Source organism: Coregonus lavaretus (genome assembly GCF_964263955.1).
Source record: "Coregonus lavaretus genome assembly, chromosome: 11".
NCBI classification, from domain to species: Eukaryota; Metazoa; Chordata; class Actinopteri; order Salmoniformes; family Salmonidae; genus Coregonus; species Coregonus lavaretus.
Genome location: NC_139998.1, coordinates 19,393,432 through 19,415,731, shown reverse-complemented (window position 1 = coordinate 19,415,731; position 22,300 = coordinate 19,393,432). Strand labels below are relative to the sequence as shown.

The 22,300-nt window shown below is 42.8% G+C and overlaps 1 protein-coding gene across 2 annotated transcripts in view; it reads right to left on the bottom strand.

Annotated features, from left to right (window-relative positions):
• The window catches only part of LOC311136774 (bile acid receptor-like), a 33,059-nt gene extending 13,606 nt beyond the window's left edge, over positions 1–19,453 (bottom strand). The window contains exons 1-3 of one of the 2 annotated variants that reach the window (XM_084171045.1): positions 19,268–19,453; positions 13,538–13,700; positions 7,380–7,757 (exon numbers count right to left, since the gene is read on the bottom strand). In XM_084171045.1, the coding sequence (XP_084027171.1) occupies positions 7,380–7,757; positions 13,538–13,634 (475 nt within the window). In that variant the 5' untranslated portion in view covers positions 13,635–13,700; positions 19,268–19,453. The remainder of the gene's footprint in view (positions 1–7,379; positions 7,758–13,537; positions 13,701–19,267) is intronic. The other variant, XM_084171044.1, reaches the window with a different exon arrangement.
• Positions 19,454–22,300: the final 2,847 nt, after the last annotated feature.

The following is a 22,300-nucleotide window of genomic DNA, read 5'->3' as shown; positions in this document are numbered from 1 at the left end:
CGAGGAAAACACAGCGCTGCCGACACGGGCCACCGCCGCTTACGAGGACTGTGAACTCTAATTCTCTGTGGCCGACGTGAGTAAGACATTTAAGCGTGTTAACCCTCACAACGGCCACGACCTGTTCACCCTGCTATCATCCAGAATGCAAGGTCAGTACAGGTGCATCAAAGCTGGGACAGAGAGACTGAAAAACAGCTTCTATCTCCAGGCCATCAGACTGTTAAATAGTCACCACTAGCCGGACTCCGCCCAGTACCCTGCCCTGAACTTTAGTCACTGTTACTAGCCGGCTACTGTTTCTGTATGGTATGTTGGATTAAGGAATAAAGACAGACACCAATGTTCAGTTCAATAGCCTTGTTCAGCCTTGTACAAATCCCTACGCGTGGAGTCTGGGGAACAGTCCAACTAGTCGATTACCTATCAACTAGACTCCGTAACATCATCCTTTTCAATAGAAAGTGCAAACATAACATTGAGTTCTTAACAGTCAAGTCATAACAATTGAAAGTGCAAACATAACATTGCGTTCTTAACAGTCAAGTCATAACAATTGAAAAGCATGACATTTTCTTTTTACTTCAGCTGTCATCTTCCTTTTTTAATTTTTTTTTTTTTTTTTTTAAATTAACAGACAACCAGTTAAGTCTCTTGCTTACAGAGTAAGCCTGTCCGGTGGCTTGCACAGCCGACCCACCCGTGAGTAAGTATTGGCTCTGACAGGGGTAGGATTAGGGCCACGAGCTGGAGAGTTTGGTGGGGTAGAAGCTTCACCTTCAGTTGGCTCATGTCTCAATTCTGCACCCCTTACCCTTAGGCCTGGACTGTGATCCAGCTCATCTAAGTGAGTGTATGGCATGTTCTGGTTTGTCTGCTCTGCTACGCGCAGATCCACCCGATTGCGACGATAGAGGGAGCCACCAACATCCACCAGGTAAGAACGTGGTGCAACTCTCTGTAGGCATGTGCCCAGCCTCCAAAGTCCTGTGTGGTCTCCCGGCAGCGGTTTCATCCTTATAGTTTCACCCACCTCCAGCTCTGGTAGGTCTCGAGCAGTCCGGTCGTAGAAGCACTTAGCGAGCTGCTTTCTGTGACGCAGTTTGTCCGTGACGCCAACCATGACGCAGGGCTCAAGTAGCTTGTTAGCTACGGGGATAGTAGTCTTCAGACGTCTGGACAGAAGGCGTTGTGCTGGGCTGCTGTCCATGTTTTCGGTGGGTGTGTTCCTCCACTGTAAGATCGCTTTCCATGGGTCGTTGCTGTCGCGCAAGGCCCTGCTTAACAGGTTTTTTGCAATCTTGACAGCTGATTCTGCCTTGCCATTTGCTTTTGGGTGTCTTGGAGAGGAGGTCACGTGGTCAAACTCCCATTCTGAGGCGAAACGCTTGAACTGTGCAGTGAATTGTGGGCCATTGTCCGTGATTACCTTGTCAGGCTGACCTTGCCTTGCAAACTGCGCCTTGCAGCGCTTTATGACCGTCTCTGCGGACAAGTCAGGGAGCAGTTCAATTTCCCAAAAGTCAGAGTAATGATCAACGAGGAGAAGATAGTCCTTTTGTCTGTGGCTGAATAAGTCCATGCTGATGATTTGCCAGGCCCTTGTGGGCAGTTCGTGTGACATCATGGTTTCCTTTTGCTGTTCATGAGCGTACTCGTTGCATGTGGTACAGTTGCTGACAAAGTCTTTAATTTCTGCTTGCATGTTTGGCCAGTATAATGTTTCACGAGCCTGACGGTAGCATGCGTCACCTCCGACGTGACTGGAGTGTATGCGGGTAAGCATCTCTGGACGTAGTGATTTGGGAATAATGACCTTCTGACCTTTGAACAAGACGCCATTTTGCACACTGATCTCATCTCGAAAGGTCCAGTATTCTCTCACTGTGAAAGGTGTCTCCTCTTTCAGATATGGCCAACCTGCTAGAGCCATGGACTTCAGTGACTGTAGGTGTTCGTCCTTGTCAGTATGTTGCCTGATCTGGGCTAGGCGGTGATCTGTCACGTTTAAGTAGTCTGCCTGATTGATCTGTTGAACATCTTGTTGTTCCTGCTGTAGCGAACAGATGGCCTGCCGCTGATAGACAGTGCCTCTACCTGTACATTGTGCTGTTGCCCTGCTCAGTGTGTCGCTGATGTACATCTCAGGTCCTGGCTTGTAAATGACCTTCAGGCTGTAGTTTTGCAGAGTCAGGAGCATACTTTGAAGCCTCTTGGGCGCGTTGAGGAGAGGTTTACTGAATATGGCAATGAGTGGTTTGTGGTCAGTTTCAGCGGTGACCAGCTCTCGACCATATAAGTAGTGATGGAATCGCTGGCAGGCGAAGACGATGCTGAGGCACTCTTTCTCAATTTGTGCATAGTTTTGTTCGGTGGGGGTGAGCGCTCTCGAGGCAAACGCAACGGGCTGGCCTTCCTGCATAAGGCAGCATCCAAGTCCCCTTTGGCTAGAGTCGCTCTGGATTGTGACAGGCTTCGTGACGTCGTAGTAGCGCAACACTGGCATGGATGAAGCCAGAGATTTCATCTCCTGCACTGCGGCCTCGTGCTTGGGTAGCCAGTGCCATGGTGTGTCTTTGTCCAGCAATCGGCGCAGAGGCTCACAGACTGCTGATAGGTGTGGCATGAACTTTGCAAGATAGTTTGCAAAGCCGATGAGACGCTGTACTCCTTTTGCATCAGACGGGTTTGGCATGTCGAGGATCGCTTGGACCTTGTCTGGGTCCGGCTTCAGGCCTTTTGCCGAGAGAATGTGGCCATGGAAGTGGACGTCTTTCACCTTGAACTGCAGCTTCTTCAGGCCAAGACGAAGCTTAACTGATCGGCAGCGCTCCATCAGTGCCAGGAGCTTCACATCGTGGTCGCGTTCTGCTTCTTCGTCTGTTTCACCACAGCCTACGATCAGGATATCATCGGCGATGGGTTCAATGCCCTTGAGCCCAGCCAGTAACTCGTGCTGCTTGCGTTGGTATACCTCAGGCGCCACTGAGACACCAAACGGGAGCTTGAGCCAGCGTTTCCGACCCCAGGGGGTCCAGAAGGTAGTCATGAAGCTGCTTTCTTCGTCCAGCTTGCATTGAAGGAATGCATCTCGGGCATCCACCAAGGTGAAAATCCTGGCCTTGGGAAGCTTATAGAGGACATCCTCTAGTGTCGGCATGATGTAGTGGGATCGTTTCAGTGCTTGGTTCAGATGCTTTGGGTCGATGCAGACCCTCAGCTTCTCTGGTTTTTTTACTATGACCATATTGCTGATCCAGTCAGTTGGTTCAGTCACAGATGTCATGTGGCCATCGGCCTCATACTTGTCCAGCTGGGCCTTCACAGCCACTTTCATTGCAATGGGCACATTGCGAGGAGCACACTGGACTGGAGTAATGCTCTCATCCACTTCAAAGTGTACCTCCCCAGGCACTGATTCAACGGGCATGTTGAATACATCGTCATATCTGCTGAGTAGTTGTTCTTTGGACAGGGGTCCATGCTGGACATGATCCACAATGTGCAGGTCATTTGGTACAGTGAACTGCATCAGTCCCAGGCGTTCGCATGTAGAGCCTGAGAGGAGAGGATTTTGACTGGTTTTCACAATCTCGAACTCCAGCTTGTGTTTGCGTCCCCGAATAACACATTCGGTCTCAAAGGTGCCCATAGAGCTCATTAGTTCTCCTGAGTACAGCTTTAGTCTAGTATCGCTGGGAAATAGATGTGTGTCAGGTGCCAGATTGATTTTGTCTTTGTAGCTCATTACGTTGCATGTAGCACCCGAATCCAGTTGACATTGTTGTTGCTTGTTGTGTAATCGTAGTGTCACAAACCATTTCTTCCCTCTTGAGTGTACAGCCCCAATGGATTCATGCATGTAAATGTCACTTTCACTGTTCAGCTCTGAACATTGAGTAACATCATCAACACAGTGAATCTTGCCCTCACTCACCCTTCTTTTGCTTTTGAGACACACTTTTGCAAAGTGATTATTAGTTCCACAAGCTCTGCATGGTTTTCCATAGGCCGGGCAGTGCTCTTTGCCACGTGTGTGTGTATTCCCACAGTATTTACATGCTACGGGGCTCTCTGTGTTCACCGTTCGTGGTGAATTACTCTGCCTCGATTGGTTTTGTCTGAATGTCTGCCTAGCAACAGCGTGAACAGTATCAACGTCGGAGCGTGGGGTTTCCGTTTCCATTGCTCTCATTCTCATGTCAGTGACTTCAGCAGTGCGGCACATTTCGATGGCAGTTACTAATGTTAAGCCTCTCTCTCTCAGTAGACGCCGGCGCGTATTCTCATTTGCAATTCCCAGTACTATTTTGTCACGAATCAGTTCATCTTTCAATCCCCCGTATTCACAAGTGGCGGATTTCTCTCTCAAACGGGTTACAAAGTTGTGTACTGACTCACCCTCTTCCTGTTTGCAGCTTCCGAAAACGAACCGCTCGTAAATTACGTTTCTGGCGGGTTTGAAGTAATTCTCCAATGCATCCAATATAGCCTTTGCATCACACTGTTGTCGTGCCGTGAGGGTGAGATTGTGCCGGTAGATATGCCTGCATTCGCTGCCCATTAAACTCCTCAGAGTTGCCGCTTGTACCTCGTTGGGTTTCTCACGTAGACCGGTCGCCAGCGCATAGTCCTCGAATTCATCCCTGAAGTTGTCCCAATTAGTATTCCAGTCCCCTGTGAGAACCATGTGATTTGGTGGCGGAATGTTCGCTGCCATAGCAATGGAATAGGAGATTTCTTTGTCTTCAGTCATGGAGGTAGGTAGTGATGCTAGCTAGCCAGCTAACACGAGTTGATCAGTGTTGTGAGTAGGAAACGGCTTGTGTTCGCATATGGAACGTAACTGCGCCTATACTGTACTTAGCTACAAAAATAACAAACGTGTGTTTTCCGAGCCACTTCTAATACCATGTTTCTGTATGGTATGTTGGATTAAGGAATAAAGACAGACACCAATGTTCAGTTCAATAGCCTTGTTCAGCCTTGTACAAATCCCTACGCGTGGAGTCTGGGGAACAGTCCAACTAGTCGATTACCTATCAACTAGACTCCGTAACAGCTACCACCCGGTACTCAACCCTGCACCTTAGAGACTGCTCCGCTAGGTACGTACACCACCAGTCAAAAGGTTGGACACACCTACTCATTCAAAGGTTTTTCTTTATTTTTACTTTTTTTTACATTGTAGAATAATAGTGAAGACATCAGAACTATGAAATAACACACATGGAATCATGTAGTAACCAAAAAAGTATTAAACAAATCAAAATATATTTTATATTTGAGATTCTTCAAATAGCCACCCATTGCCTTGATGACAGCTTTGCACACTCTTGGCATTCTTTCGACCAGCTCCACCTGGAATGCTTTTCCAACAGTCTTGAAGGAGTTCCGAAATATGCTGAGCACTTGTTGGCTGCTTTTCCTTCACTCTGCCGTCCGACTCATCCCAAACCATCTCAATTTCATAGTTTTGATGTCTTTACTATTATTCTACAATGTAGAACATTTAAAAAAATAAAGGAAAACCTTGGAATGAGTAGGTGTGTCCAAACATTTGACTGGTACTGTAATAATTGAACAGTGGTCACTTTAATAATGTTTACATACTGTTTTATCCACTTCATATGTACAGTGCATTCGGAAAGTATTCAGACCCCTTGAATTTTTCCACATTTTGTTGTGTTACAGCCTTATTCTAAAATGGATTAATCTACACACAATACCCCATAATGACAAAGTGAAAACAGATTTTTAGAAATTTTAGCAAATTTATAAAACATAAAAAACTGAAATACTTGATTTACATATGTATTCAGACCCTCTGTCTTATGAGCCTCGAAATTGAGCTCAGGTGCATTTTGTTTCCACCTGTGGTAATTTCAATTGATTGGCCATCCTTCCCCAGATCTGTGCCTCGACACAATCCTGTTTCGGAGCTCTACGGACAATTCCTTCGACCTCATGGCTTGGTTTTTGACATGCACTGTCAATTGTGGGACCTTATATAGACAGGTGTGTGCTTTTCCAAATCATGTGGACTCCAATCAAGTTGTAGAAACATATCAAGGATGATCAATGGAAATAGGATGCACCTGAGCTCAATTTCGAGTCTCATAGCAAAGGGTCTGAATACTTATGTAAATAAGGTATTTCTGTTTTTAATTTTTAATACATTTGCCAAAAAAAATCTAAAAACCTGTTTTCACTTTGTCATTATGGGGTATTGTGTGTAGATTGATGAGAAAAAATAAATAATTGTATCCATTTTAGCATAAGGCTGTAACGTAACAAAATGTGGAAAAAGTGAAGGGGTCTGAATACTTTCCGAATGCATATTTATATTGAGGACTCTGACATTGCTCGTTCTAATATTTATATATTTCTTAATTATTTTATATTTATTTTGGGGGATTTGCATGTATTGTTTTGTATTGCTAGGTATTACTGCACAATTGTAGCTAGGAACATCAGGATTTCGCTACACTCGCTATAACATCTGCAATGTATGTATACACGACCAATAACATTTTATTTTGACACTAACTACCAGTGCGAGAAAGATGCCCTTTTGAGAGCCTTTTGAGAGCCTTTTTGGACTGGTTCCATACAGTGGGCACACACACGATAGCTTTGTAACAGGTAATTAGACATTCAAGCGTAGGGAGATGAGTACAGTGACACACATTAACATTGCTTAACTCTGGTTCCCTATGCCATTATAGAGTGGGAACGATATCCGGAGGGTGAACCGACGAGGGACAACCTAACCTCAAACCTACACTCAGACACGAGGCAGGACAGCCCAGTGACTGCAACCATGCCATTGTCCACCCTAAGAGGGTGAAATTACACGTGTACCCATTCACCTGAGGTTTTGCAAGAAATTGAGTAGAAATGCTGTGATTAAGAAAGTTAGGGAGGTGTTGTTAGTTGTGATTCGTCACATTGGGTGTCACTGAGCTCGTAATTTTTACATGAAGAGGTGCTGTAAAGTCATGCTGCTTACTCCTGGCATTGAGTCCAGAGACAATTCCTTCATTCATCCTCGTCATGACAAAATATCATACTGATCACCTTCTGGATGTTTGTCATACCAGTGGGCTACTCTGTAGACATCATATTACATTATAGAATCTCCCAACTATATTCAGATTACAATACTGTTCTAGCAATAGCTACGGAGCAAAACCAGAAGTGATCAACACAGGCTTTTAGAAGAAGTGAGCCCATCCATAGAGTAGTTTCTTGTGTTGAATGTGGAAGAGGCTCTTATTTGGATCTACGTTGTAGAAGACGGTGAAGATCTGTAGTCCATAACACTTCAATGTCTACAGCTATGATCAAGATGTAGCACACTTAACCACTGCACTTACCTTTACACCCTTCACAGGTGAGAGCGTTATAGTGGTACCCGGATGCCTTGTCCCCACACACCACACACAGCTCCTCCCCTTTGACCCTGCCTGTGTGGGAAGTGTGCCTGGTCCTCTTGCACACCGGAGGCACTATGGCGGATGCCTCTTCCATTTCAGCATCATAGCTACCCTCCAGGGGTCCTTTCCTCAGTTCATACATCTCTATGGGTGAGTACCACTCCTCGCCGCTGTACTGGGGGTAGTAATTCTGACTGGAGTAGTATGGAAGGGAGGACATGGTGGGCTCCACCGAGGGGTATTGCATGCTGGGATAGCTGGTGAAGGCTAAGACCTCTTGATCCTGGAGCAGAGGGCTCCCTTGCTCTGCCAGAATATCTGAGTGGAGAAAAGAAAGATGCATAGATTAAATTATACTATCACTGAAAAGAAGTGTGCAATCACCTCATTTTTTGAATCATGTGTTGTTTCTTTAGCCAACTAAAAAGTCAGCTTGATTTCAGCATGGTTCAGAAAATCCACAATAGCTACACATTTCACAAGCCAATAACTCCTGTATTTTCCCAAGGATAGTGAAGTACGACTGTCAAATTCACTTCCCAGCTGTTACAGTAGTATTAGATAGTGACTTAATCTGAGTATTTAAACATTAACATAACAGGGGATAGTAACCTACATAAACTCAGCCACTCACACTCTCACAGAACACACTGTCATAGCAGAATGACGGGACAGCTTGAGTTTTCCAACTATTCTTCAAAGATATATAGTACTTATCTATACTTATATTTTACATATATTTATATTTCACAATGCTTTATCATCAGGTGTACCTACTATGTCATAAATTATAATAATTATATTTCTATTATGTCAGCATGAACCCTTGAAAGTTAGACGTCAGCTAGCATTGGAACCATGTCATATCAATTCTATTCATTAAAATACATTAAGGTAAAAGTAAATCCTGGACAACAAAAAAGCTGCTGGAATTAAGCCGTATAGTTCTATAGGGTTGAGTTAATCTAAACTCATCTGATAACACACATAACCCAAGCTGACGCAACAAGATCGTCAGGCATGAGATACTGACCTGAAGATTTGTTCTAGACCATGGCCATCTCAGGGTGACCCAGCACACCCAGGATAAAAACCCCCCCTCTCTCTCCCTGACCACCTGAAAAGTAATCCCCTTCTGCGGCTCTACTCTTACCTTTATTTATTCTACCTCAGCATACCTCCCTCTATTATCTTCGGTAAAGGAACTTCTCCATAAAAATTCCGCTACAGAAGTCCTAGAACAGAACACCTTGGTGCTTGCTTGAGGACTGACTCAGTAGTGCCAAAGGGGAGCAAAGGTTGTCATGGCTACTTATTAACCTGACAGACATTTCTGCCCATCATTACAGGTAGTTGGTTCGGTAATGTGTAAAGTCACTTTGACATCTGGCTTGTGTGACTGGCTGCTACTGCCTGAGGTGTAATATGTGTCAGAGCTGGCCACTGGATTGCCTGATCCCAGATCTGCATGTGCCAACTCTCCTAACTATCATAGGCATGCCATATGCACAGTGGCAACCCGTCATTCAGGGCAGGTGGGGCAGAGCGTATCGGTGCTCATCGGCCATTGGACATAAACATTACACAACAAGTTGGAAATCGCAAATTCAACAATGAGTGGTTTGGAAGAAATCAGTGGCAAACTGCAAGCGTTGCAAAGCAATCATTAGCCTGCTATTCAGTGGAAAGGGTGTGTGGTCCAAGTCTGGGTTTAAAAGTATATTTTCCAAACTTAAAGGATAAACATTCACATGCAACACCATGGGCCAGCCAACTGGAAACTCGGAACTGGGAAATCTCAGACTTCAGAGTTCAAGCCAACTGGGAACTCGGAAAAAAACTAGCTCCGACTGGGAAAATACTTATTGAATAGTCATCCAACTCAGAATTCCAAGTCGGTAACGCGGGCCTCTTTCTAGAGCTCCGACCTGAAGATCACTAACGTCATGATTCAACCTTGTTTTTTTCCGAGTTCACAGTTGTCTTGAAAGCATCATAAATCCAGAGAATGCCAGACTTTGATGACAAAAGAAGGACGGCCGCGCCACCTTCCTGTTCAAGTGAGCTCATCACAACAAGGTCCAAGAGTCCAAAAACGTATTGTATGCTGCTGCATAAATTATGTAATACGCCAGGGAGATATGTATACTGTAACTAAGAAAGTAATACTAAGTGTATGTTGTGTAGTAAGCTGTTAGTAGCCCATGTGCCTCACTCTAATAATATGGTACCTTTCCCCCTCATGTTCTGACTTGGTGGTGCACATGTAGCCTATAGCCTGTTTTAGAGAAACGTCATCGTAGAATACTGTAAAAACTTTAATTGTCTGCTTATATGCCCCCTTTATTTATCCTACGGTTCTGACTTAGTGTAAAGGGAGAATACTGTAAGAATGGCACATGTTCTAAATTCTGTCGCTGTACATTTCAAAAGTGCTGAACAAAATTATATTGACTACGTCCGTCTTAGCTCGCTTTTTAATGTCTTTATCGAATTACAGATTGCCTCTTATCCGCTCATCATCCCCTTATGCCATAGTTTGTACATCTAAATTGTCAGTAGAAACCATATTTGTTTAAGCAAGTCAACCATATCAGCTATGTTTTTTTTTAAAGGCAGTAAATGAGTCTGAATGAACTGTTTCACTGCCAGACAAGGCTCCGCTGATAGCCAGGTGCAGCGGTGGTAAGGATTCACTCCATGGTGCTGCAAAGAAAGCTCTGCTGTTGAGACAGCTTTATGTCACCGTTATAGCGCAATTAATGTATTGTTTAGTGTGGTGTAGTGGCTTTGCTGGCATGCATAAAAAATAAAGAGTTTGCCCCACCAAGATTGACCTGCTAAAATCGCCACTGCATATGCATTTACTGTATATACTGTAATATAGTACAGTCGTGGTCAAAAGTTTTGAGAATGACACAAATATTAATTTTCACAAAGTCTGCTGCCTCAGTTTTTATGATGGCAATTTGCATATACTCCAGAATGTTATGAAGAGTGATCAGGTTAATTGCAATTAATTGCAAAGTCCCTCTTTGCCATGAAAATGAACTTAATCCCCCAAAAACATTTCCACTGCATTTCAGCCCTGCCACAAAAGGACCAGTTGACATCATGTCAGTGATTCTCTCGTTAACACAGGTGAGAGTGTTGACGAGAACAAGGCTGGAGATCACGCTGTCATGCTGATTGAGTTAGAATAACAGACTGGAAGCTTTAAAAGCAGGGTGGTGCTTGAAATCATTGTTTTTCATCTGTTATGGTTACCTGCAGGAAACACGTGCCGTCATCATTGCTTTGCACAAAAAGGGCTTCACAGGCAAGGATATTGCTGCTAGTAAGATTCCACCTAAATCAACAATTTTATCGGATCATCAAGAACTTCAAGGAGAGAGGTTCAATTGTTGTGAAGAAGGCTTCAGGAAGCCCAAGAAAGTCCAGCAAGCGCCAGGACCGTCTCCTAAAGTTGATTCAGCTGCGGGATCGGGGCACCACCAGTGCAGAGCTTGCTCAGGAATGGCAGCAGGCAGGTGTGAGTGCATCTGCACGCACAGTGAGGCAAAGACTTTTGGAGGATGGCCTGGTGTCAAGAAGGGCAGCGAGGAAGCCACTTCTCTCCAGGAAAAACATCAGGGACAGACTGATATTCTGCAAAAGGTACAGGGATTGGACTGCTGAGGACTGGGGTAAAGTCATTTTCTCTGATGAATCCCCTTTCCGATTGTTTGGGGCATCCGGAAAAAAGCTTGTCTGGAGAAGACAAGGTGAGCGCTACCATCAGTCCTGTGTCATGCCAACAGTAAAGCATCCTCAGACCATTAATGTGTGGGGTTGCTTCTGAGCCAAGGGAGTGGGCTCACTCACAATTGTGCCTAAGAACACAGTCATGAATAAAGAATGGTACCAACACATCCTCCGAGAGCAACTTCTCCCAACCATCCAAGAACAGTTTGGTGACGAACAATGCCTTTTCCAGCATGATGGAGCACCTTGCTAAAAGGCAAAACTGATAACTAAGTGGCTCGAGGAACAAAACATCGAAATTTTGGGTCCATGGCCAGGAAACTCCCCAGATCTTAATCCCATTGAGAACTTGTGGTCAATTCTCAAGAGGTGGGTGGACAAACAAAAACCCACAAATTCTGACAAACTCCAAGCATTGATTATGCAAGAATGGGCTGCCATCAGTCATGATGTGGCCCAGAATTGAATTGACAGCATGCCAGGGCGGATTGCAGAGGTCTTGAAAAAGAAGGGTCAACACTGCAAATATTGTCTCTTTGCATAAACTTAATGTAATTGTCAATAAAAAGCCTTTGACACTTATGGAATGCTTGTAATTATACTTCAGTATACCATAGTAACATCTGACAAAAATATCTAAAAACACTGAAGCAGCAAACTTTGTGAAGACAAATACTTGTGTCATTCTCAAAACTTTTGACCACGATATTACGCATGACTAAAATTGTCGGAGCTGTTAGATGAAGCACATACAGCGGCTTGCAAAAGTATTCACCCCCCTTGGCATTTTTCCTATGTTGTTGCCTTACAACCTGGAATTAAAATGGATTTTATGGGGGTTTGTATCATTTGATTTACACAACATGGCTACCACTTTGAAGATGCAAAATATTTTTTCTTGTGAAACAAACAAGAAATAAGACAAAAAAACTGAAAACTTGAGCGTGCATAACTATTCACCCCCCCCCATAAACATAAACTGCTCCACTTCCTTCAAGTTGGATGGGTTCCGCTGGTGTACAGCAATCTTTAAGTCATACCACAGATTCTCAATTAGATTGAAGTCTGGGCTTTGAAAGACATTTAAATGTTTCCCCTTAAACCACTCAAGTGTTGCTTTAGCACTATGCTTAGGGTCATTGTCCTGCTGGAAGGTGAACCTCCGTCCCAGTCTCAAATCTCTGGAAGACTGAAACAGGTTTCCCTCAAGAATTTCCCTGTATTTAGTGCCATCCATCATTCCTTCAATTCTGACCAGTTTCCCAGTCCCTGCCAATGAAAAACATCCCCACAGCATGATGCTGCCACCACCATGCTTCACTGTGGGGATGGTGTTCTCGAGGTGATGAGAGGTGTTGGGTTTGCGCCAGACATAGAGGTTTCCTTGATGGCCAAAAAGCTCAATTTTAGTCTAATCTGACCAGAGTACCTTCTTCCATATGTTTGGGGAGTCTCCCTCTTCCATATGTTTGGGGAGTCTCCCACATGGCTTTTGGCAAACACCAAACGTGTTTGCTTATTTCTTTCTTTAAACAATGGCTTTTTTCTGGCCACTCTTCTGTAAAGCCCAGCTCTGTGGAGTGCTAGGCTTAAAGTGGTCCTATGGACAGATACTCCAATCTCCGATGTGGAGCTTTGCAGCTCCTTCAGGGTTATCTTTGGGCTCTTTGTTGCCTTTCTGATTAATGCCCTCCTTGCCTGGTCCGTGAGTTTTGGTGGGCGGCCGTCTCTTGGCAGGTTTGTTGTGGTGCCATATTCTTTCAATTTTTTAATAATGGATTTAAATGGTGCTCCGTGGGATGTTCAAAGTTTCAGATATTTTTTTATAACCCAACCCTGATCTGTACTTCTCCAAACTTTGTCCCTGACCTGTTTGGAGAGCTCCTTGGTCTTCAAGGTGCCACTTGCTTGGTGGTGCCCCTTGCTTAGTGGCGTTGCAGATGCTGGGGCCTTTCAGAACAGGTGTATATATACTGAGATCATGTGACAGATAATATGACACTTAGATTGCACACAGGTGGACTTTATTTAACTAATTATGTGACTTCTGAAGGTAATTGGTTGCACCAGATCTTATTTAGGGGCTTCATAGCAAAGGGGGTGAATACATATGCACGCACAACTTTTCCGTTATTTATTCTTTCAAATTTTTTTAAACAAGTTATTTTTTTCATTTCACTTCACTAATTTGGACTATTTTGTGTATGTCCATTACATGAAATCCAAATAAAAATCTATTTAAATTACAGATTGTAATGCAACAAAATAGGAAAAACACCAAGGGGGATGAATACTTTTGCAAGGCACTATACAGTACAGATCTGGGTCCAGGCTAGTCACTGGAGATTGCTTACCAAAGAAGTGTGAGCTCTCGGACAATTGGAATCCATCGCTGTGTGGGATCTGTAGTGGTCCCACCACATTGACGTCGGGGCCCACCCACTCATTCATTCACAAATCTGGATGGACCTCAGCTCAGAATAAAGATGATGGATGTAAATTATTTCCAGTCCAATCCTGTAAGAAACGAAGATACACCCAGACATAATGTTAGTATGAGTTTTTACATTTTGTTAAGCAGCTTTGTGATACAGTAGCTTACCTCACGGACAACTCACGGATACCTCACTGACAACTCTTGAGCCCTTGCAAAAGTATTCAGACCAAAACACACAGCAAAGGAATACCATTTTTGGCCTTATGTTTGAGGCAAATCCAACACAACACATCACTGAGTAACTGCCTCCTTATTTTCAAGCATGGTGGTGGCTGCATCCTGGTATGGGTATGCTTGACATCAGCAAATATTGGGGAGTTTTTTAGGATAAAAAGAAATGGGATGGAGCTAAGCACAGGCAAAATTCTAAAGAAAAACCTGCTTCAGTCTTCTTTACACCAGAGACTGGGAGAGGGATTCACCTTTCAGCAGGACAATAACCTACAACATAAGGCCAAATCTACACTGGAGTTGCTTATCAAGCAGACAGTGTCCAAAGCTCTTATAGGCTTACCCAATAAGACTCACAGCTGTAATGGATGTATTGACTCGGTGCTGAATGCTTATGCAATGACTATATTTGAGTTATATAATTATTAAAGTATTAAAAAAGTTATAATTTTTCTTCCACTTTGACATTACAGAGTATTTTGTGTAGATTGTTGACAAAAAAATGACAATTAAATACATTTTAATCCCACTTTGTAACACAATAAAATGTGAAGAAATCCAAGGGGTCTGAATACTTTGGCAAGGCACTGTATACATTGGCCAAGCATTATCCTACTCTATGGTGATTATGATATTTGACGATTTATGTAAGTTTAATAATGGCCATACCTCTACACTTCTTATCATGGAATGTGTCTTTAGAAAGTATTCACACCCCTTGACTTTTTCCACATTTTGTTGTGTTACAGCCTGAATGTAATATGGATGAAATTGAGATTTTGTGTCACTGGCCTACACACAATACCCCATAATGTCAAACAGGAATTACGTTTTTAGAGAATGTTTTCAAATTAATAGAAAATGTAAAGCTGAAACGTTTTGAGTCAATAAGTATTCAACCCCTTTGTTATTTGTATTTGTATTTATTATGGATCCCCACTCTTCCTGGGGTCCAGCAAAATTAAGGCAGTTATACATTTTAAAAACATTACAACACATTCATAACATATTTCACAACATCTTAAGTGTGTGCCCTCAGGCCTCTACTCTACTGCCACATATCTATAACACAAAATCCATGTTTACGTGTGTATAGTGCGTATGTTATCGTGTGTTTGTATACATGTGTCTATGTTTGTGTTGCTTCACAGTCCCCGCTGTTCCATAAGGTGTATTTTTATCTGTTTTTTAAATCTAATTTTACTGCTGGCATGAGTTACTTGATGTGGAATAGAGTTCCATGTAGTCATGGCTCTATGTAGTACTGTGCGCCTCCCATAGTCTGTTCTTGACTTGGGGACTGTGAAGAGACCTCTGCTGGCATGACTTGTGGGGTATGCATGGGTGTCCAAGCTGTGTGCCAGTAGTTCAAACAGACAGCTCGGTGCATTCAACATGTCAATACCTCTCACAAATACAAGTAGTGATGAAGTCAATCTCTCCTCCAGTTTGAGCCAGTGTCACGGTTTCTGCCGAGGCTGCTCCTTCTCCTTGTTCGGGCAGGCTTCGGCGGTCGTCGTCCCCGGAGTACTAGCTGCCACCGTTCGTGGTTTCTGTGTTTGTTTGGTTTGGTCTGTTTTGGTACACCTGTTTCTCATTTTGTCTTGATTATGTGTCCTTTAAGTTCTCGTTGTTTCTGTCTTGTGGTTGTGTGTAGTTGTTCCTTGTCAGCAGGTGTTTCCAGTCAGTTTGTGCTCTATTCTGTGTTAGATAGAGAGTCCGCACTTGTTGTGCGTGTTTTGCTTTTATACGCTGTGTGCGTTATTCTTCTCGTGCCTCCGGCTCTGTTTGTAGCCGTTCACTCTGTGGACTTTACTAAAGTATTTTTGGACTAGCATCTGTGTCCTGCATCTGATTCCTACACCACACCTACGCCCGCTCTGACAGCCTGGAGAGATTGACATGCTAATGTTATCTCTCTGTGTACATCCAAGGACCAGCCGTGCTGCCCTGTTCTGAGCCAATTGCAATTTTCCTATGTCCCTCTTTGTGTAACCTGACCACACGACTTATGCAATATTTTGTTGTGTTACAGCCTGAATTCAAAATTGATTCCATATTTTTTCCCACCCATCTACACACAATACCCCATAATGACAAAGTGAAAATATGTTTTTAGAAATGTCTCATTTACATAAGTATTCACAACCCTGAGTCAATACTTTTTAGAAGCACCTTTGGCCACGATTACAGCTGTGAGTCTTTCTATGTAAGTCTCTAAGAGCTATGCACACCTGGATTGTACTATATTTGCATATTATTCTTTTTAAATTCTTCAAGTTCTGTCAAGTTGGTTGTTGATCATTGCTAGACAGCCATTTTCAAGTCATGTCATGTATTTTTAAGCCGATTTAAGTCAAAACTGCAACTAGGCCACTCAGGAACATTCAACGTCGTCTTGGAAAGCAACTCCAGTGTATATTTTGCCTTGTGTTATTGTCCTGCTGAAAGGTGAATTTGTCTCCCAGTATCTGTTGGAAAGCAGACTGAAACAGGTTTTCCTCTAGAATTTTGCTTAGCTCTATTATTTTCCTTTTTATCCTACAAAACTCCCTAGTCCTTGCCAATAAGAAGGAAACCCATAACATGATACAGCCACCACCATGCTTGAAAATATGAAGAGTGGTACTCAATGATGTGTTGTGTTGGATTTGGCCAAAACATAACGCCTTGTTTTTAGGACATAAAGTTAATTTCTTTGCCACATTTCTACTGTTTTACTTTATTGCTTTATTGCAAACAGGATGCATGTTTTGGAATATTTGTATTCTGTACAGGCTTCCTTCTTTTCACGCTGTCATTTAGGTTAGTATTGTGGAATAACTACAATGTTGTTGATCCAGCCTCATTTTTCTCCTATTACAGCCATTAAACTCTGTAACTGTTTTAAAGTAATAATAATAATAATAATAATAATAATAATAATATTGTGAAATCCCTGAGCGGTTTCCTTCTACTCCGGCAACTGAGTTAGGAAGGACGCCTGTATCTTTGTAGTGACTGGGTGTATTGATACACCATCCAAAGTGTAATTAATAACTTCACCATGCTCAAAGGGATATTCAATGTCTGCCTTTTTATATTTTTTAACTATCTACCAATAGGTGCCCTTCTTTGCGAGGCATTAGAAAACCTCCCTGGTCTTTGTGGTTGAATCTGTGTTTGAAATTCACTGCTCGACTGAGGGACCTTACAGATAATTGTATGTGTGGTAAAAAGATGAGGTAGTCATTCAAAGATCATGTTAAACCAGGGTCACCAAGAGGTCGATCGCACGCTACCAGTAGCTCATAGCCCAGCTATGAGTAGATCCCCAAACAATTCTGAAAGTACATGCAATTTTCACATGTTCCACCACAAATTGTCATTAACAAATCTCACAAGTATTAGACACTGCAAGCTCCCAGCTACTATCTAATCAACGCAACACTGACATTATTCCACCCCTGGTTAGCCACTATTGGCTTAAAAACCCAAACCTAACACAATATCTGCCAATTAATTTCCAGCAATATTGCCCCTGTCTGTCTGTGTGGTGCGCATGTTTGTCTTTCACTCATTTCTGTGTGTAGCCAGCTGTTGTGATAACCATCTTGTGGGTTGACAGACAGTACTTTCCCCAAAACCTTCTCAATTAAATGTTAACTGCAAAGTAGGCTTACTTGGCAGAAGTATATCATGAGGAAGTATATAATTTGTATCTATTACTTTGTATTTGCTAACTTTGCCATGAAATGAGCAGCAGCATTACAGAACCATCACTAGACCTGCACATTAGACAGCACATTTCTCACTTTCTAGATTCACAATTAAAGGGCCAGATACACAATTAAAGGGGAATTACACCTAAAAATATGAATCTGTTTGTTGATTTTACCAGGTATATTGACAGAGAACATAGTGCACTACTTTCTCTTGTAGACTAAGGACTTGGGGAAGAGTTGCAGGGTAGAGGAAAAGAGAAGAATGTGCCTATTTTAAAGCTAGAAAATAATTAGTGGCTCGGACATGTTTCATTTTTTAAAAGTAGCTCTCATGCTAGAAAATATTGGAGACCCCTGTGTTAATATGCCATTTAGCAGACGCTTTTATCCAAAGCGACTTACAGTCATGTGTGCATACATTTTTATGCATGGGTGGTCCCGGAGATCGAACCCACTACCCTGGCGTTACAAGCGCCATGCTCTACCAATTGAGGTACAGAGGACCACATAGTGTTAAACACTATTATTGCACACAGAGTGAGTCCATGCAACTTGTTATGTGACTTACTCCTGAACTTATTTAGTGACTCAAAACATTTCAGCTTTACATTTATAATTAATTTGTAAACATTTCTAAAAACATAATTCCACTTTGACATTATGGGGTATTGTGTGTAGGCCAGTGACACAAAATATCAATTTAATCCATTTTAAATTCAGGCTGTAACACAACAGACTTCCAAGGGCTCTATTCAATCTGTATTGCTGAAGCATTACACATTACGTGATAAAAATGTAAAGGTAATTTCCGGTTGAGCCGACAGATGCAGCGTTTACCGTGAATCCAGTCTCTGCAAACACGGAAACATTGTCTTTGAATGTCAATCATGCTGTAACACTGAATTTCCGCAATATGGATTGAAAAGACCGCCAATTCTCTTGGCTACTGGAACGAACGTGAGAAAGCAGAAGAATTGAGGTTCACCGTACCTAATTGGATAATCCAACACTTATTGGATTATTGTACTTGATAATGAACTGTTACAAATAATGGTGCATAAAAAGTAGAAAAAGTCTACATTTACTTTCTATAACAGGCTGTGTATAATACAATAGCATGCATTGTCAAACAATCTAATTTCAGTTGGTGCTTTGCTGGTTATATTTGATAAGATGGGCTGCATAAAGCCACTGAAAATATAATTTCCCCAGGACCTTCTTGTCTTGTGTTATGTTTCCCTTATTGCTGTGACCATAACCACAATGTACCCGACACAATAATTCCAAAACAATTATTCGGCAGAGTATTCCCTTTAGGTTATATTCTGTATTGAATTAGGTCTATTCCTGTGCAGTACATTCATAATTAAATAGATCCTTGAGAGTTGCTATTCTATTCCTCTGTTATCACAGTAAAATGAACACAATCATTTCCCCAAACTTTTCCATGGACTACCTGAATCTGTCACTGACTAGCAGCACCCATGGCGGCGTTAACTGACACCATGCTGCAGTGAGCAGAGAGGAGGTAAATCACCATGTGAACCACTGGTTTTATAAATCTCACCTGACATAGCTTTAATTAATTAACCAGGGCTAATTTCCCAAGAGATTAAACAGCAGCCCACATGAAGATCCCAACAAGGGCCTCCAGGCCAGTTTGTCAGCCCACACAAAGAGTCAACCTATCCCTCTCTATCATTCGTTCTTACCTTATTCCTTCCTGTTGATTTCCCCAGTGTAAGTCCAGTCTAGTCCCAGCCTTCACCCTCTCTCTCTGATCTCCACATTGTACAGCACCATCAATATTTGCTAATGAGCATCTAGCTGCTCCTGGCTGTCTGGGGTTGCAGGGAGAGTATGTGTGACTGGCTGGGGTCACGGAGAAAGGGGACAGTGGTTATTAATTAAACTGTCCATTCCTCTCCATGAACGCACTACCCCTCTTCCCCCTCCTCCCGCCTCCTCCCATCCCCCCAGAATCCTCTGCATTCAGCCAAGCAATCTGGCGGCCATGTCTACTCCCTAACACAGAGATAACCAGACCAGCACCCCCCACCCCCACACACACACACACACACAAACACACACACAATTAGTCACAGGCAACTAGGTCTTGGATAAGGCCCACGTGAACAAGCCGAGAGCCAACCCACTGGGCAAAAACTGGTAAAATCAACATCGTTTCCACATCATTTCAACCAAAGAAATCTATGAGATGGCGTTGAATCAACGTGGAAAACTGATTGGATTTGCAAAAATGTATCAACGTAAGGGCATTTTGTATTTTATTCACCCAACTTTTAACCTAAATCCAATGACATGGTGACATTTTTAGTTGATTTCACGTTAGTCGAAAACCTAAGTGTTAAGTAAAAAGGTGTTAAGTAAAAAATAGATAAGTAAGAAAAATTAAAGAACAGTAGGGAGGCTATATACAGGGGGTACCGGTACAGAGTCAATGTGCGGGGGCACAGGTTAGTCGAGGTAATTGAGGTAATATGTACATGTGGGTAGAGTTAAAGTGACTATGTATAAATAATAAACAGAGTAGCAGCAGCGTAAAAGAGGTGGTGGGGTGGGGGGCAATGCAAATAGTCCGGGTAGCCATGGTTAACTGTTCAGGAGTCTTATGGCTTGTGGGTATAAGCTATTAAGAAGCCTTTTGGACCTAGACTTGGCGCTCTGGTACCGCTTTCCGTGCGGTAGCAGAGAGAACAGTCTATGACATGGGTGGCTGGAGTCTTTGACAATTTTTAGGGCCTTTTTCTGACACCTCCTGGTATAGAGGTCCTGGATGGCAAGAAACTTGGCCCCAGTGATGTACTGGGCCGTACGCACTACCCTCTGTAGTGCCTTGCGGTCGGAGGCCGAGCAGTTGCCATACCAGGCGGTGATGCAACCAGTCAGGTTGCTCTCGATGGTACAGCTGTAGAACCTTTTGAGGATCTGAGGACCCATGCCAAATCTTTTCAGTCTCCAGTCTCACGACTGTCTTGGTGTGTTTGGACCATGTTAGTTTGTTGGTGATGTGGACACCAAGGAACTTGAAGCTCTCAACCTGTTCCACTACAGCCCCGTCGATGAGAATGGGGGCGTGCTCAGTCCTCTTTTTTTTCCTGTGGTCCACAATCATCTCCTTTGTCTTGGTCACATTGAGGGAGAGGTTATCCTGGCACCAGACGGCCAGGTCTCTAACCTCCTGGAGCACTCTAAGTTTTGATGGATTGCAGAGAGAACAACTAAAGTAGGAAAATGTAACCGTATCGGGAAATAACTATTGTAGTGCTGAAGAAAACTAAGATTTCCTTTGCAGGTAGACAGGTTGGCAGTCTCTATTCTGATAAGGGATCCTCTTCATAAGACATTGTTCTCAGAAGGGTGTCTTGATTTGTGGCCTGGTTTTAGTTTGTTTAGCCAATGTGTTACAGTAAGAAGCCATTCACCTCATTGCTTGACCATTCACAACTGGATGTAGTAGGAGGAAAGCGTTGACGAGAATAAAGCTGGAAATAGGCCCCAGTGGCTCTATAACCTTCTATAAATTCAAAAACAAGTGTTTAATCATTGATGGGTCTGTTGCTCCATCCAAAGAGGCCCTTCTGAGTCAACAGAACAGACAGTCAATCTGAAATAAACAGGACCTTTGCCAATGGCTGCTGTCTGTTTGTGGACTCACTAGCTGCTGTGTGTCCGAGGGCTTTGGGGGGGACTGGGTTGTGAAGAAATGGTGCTACAGATGCAATATATTTTTTGGTGTGTCACAGCACAGACAAGGGTTCAGTGGCTCGCTTCATACTTGGCCCTCAAAAAGGTTCTATGTAGAACCGCAAATTACATTTCTTTTTAGCGGTGTACGATATGCTTTCCCCTCTTACTTATTGATCACTATTGCCTTTTCTCCTTTTAGCTCACATTTGGTTGTTGATTGTGAAGTGAAAAGCTGTGTTCACTGTTTTGAACCACCTCCAACTTGTAAAGGGAGATGAGTAGATAAGTTAATCAAACACTGGGCTTCAAACTGGCAGCAGAGAGCTGCTCGTCTTCTCAAACAAGCTCTCAAAGACTGTCGCAAAAATGCAATGAATATAAACCAATAACAAGGTCCATAACCTTGAACCCTTCCCAGGTCAGAACAACCCATTAACATACAATGGCAGATAACAAGAATATAGCAAGCTGGTCTTTAAGAACCAAATGTAATTACACAGCATTTCCCTCCTCTGGAAATCACTACAATTAGCCTTACAGTAAAGCTATACAGAAAAGGTAACAGCCCATCTTAAAAAGTAAATGCTTTCATTCATTAGTTTCTATTGATTATATTCATCCTAAATTACCTCTCGAGCATGATGGTTCCACTTATAGTAGCCCATTTTAAATCAGGAATTACAATAAACACAGTATTTGCCTACACAAATGACTGTAAACTAAAGTGTCCCATGAATTTGCTAGCTTACTGGTGGATGTAACTGTTTAGGAACAGAACAGATAAGGTGAAGGATGTTTACTGAGAGATGATGGGAAACAGAGCGGTCTGTGGAGTTATTACAATGATTCAGAAAGCTAATTTGAGTAAACACAAAGCTTAGTGTTGATTGTAGAGCATCCACTTTGTCTCAAAGTAGTAACAGATAAAGACAGTCAAACTTGCATGGGAGGAAAACGGTATGAATGTTATTTTTTAACCATGTGTTCAATTACTCATGGCTAATGATGTTTACCTTCTATCCATACATGGAATT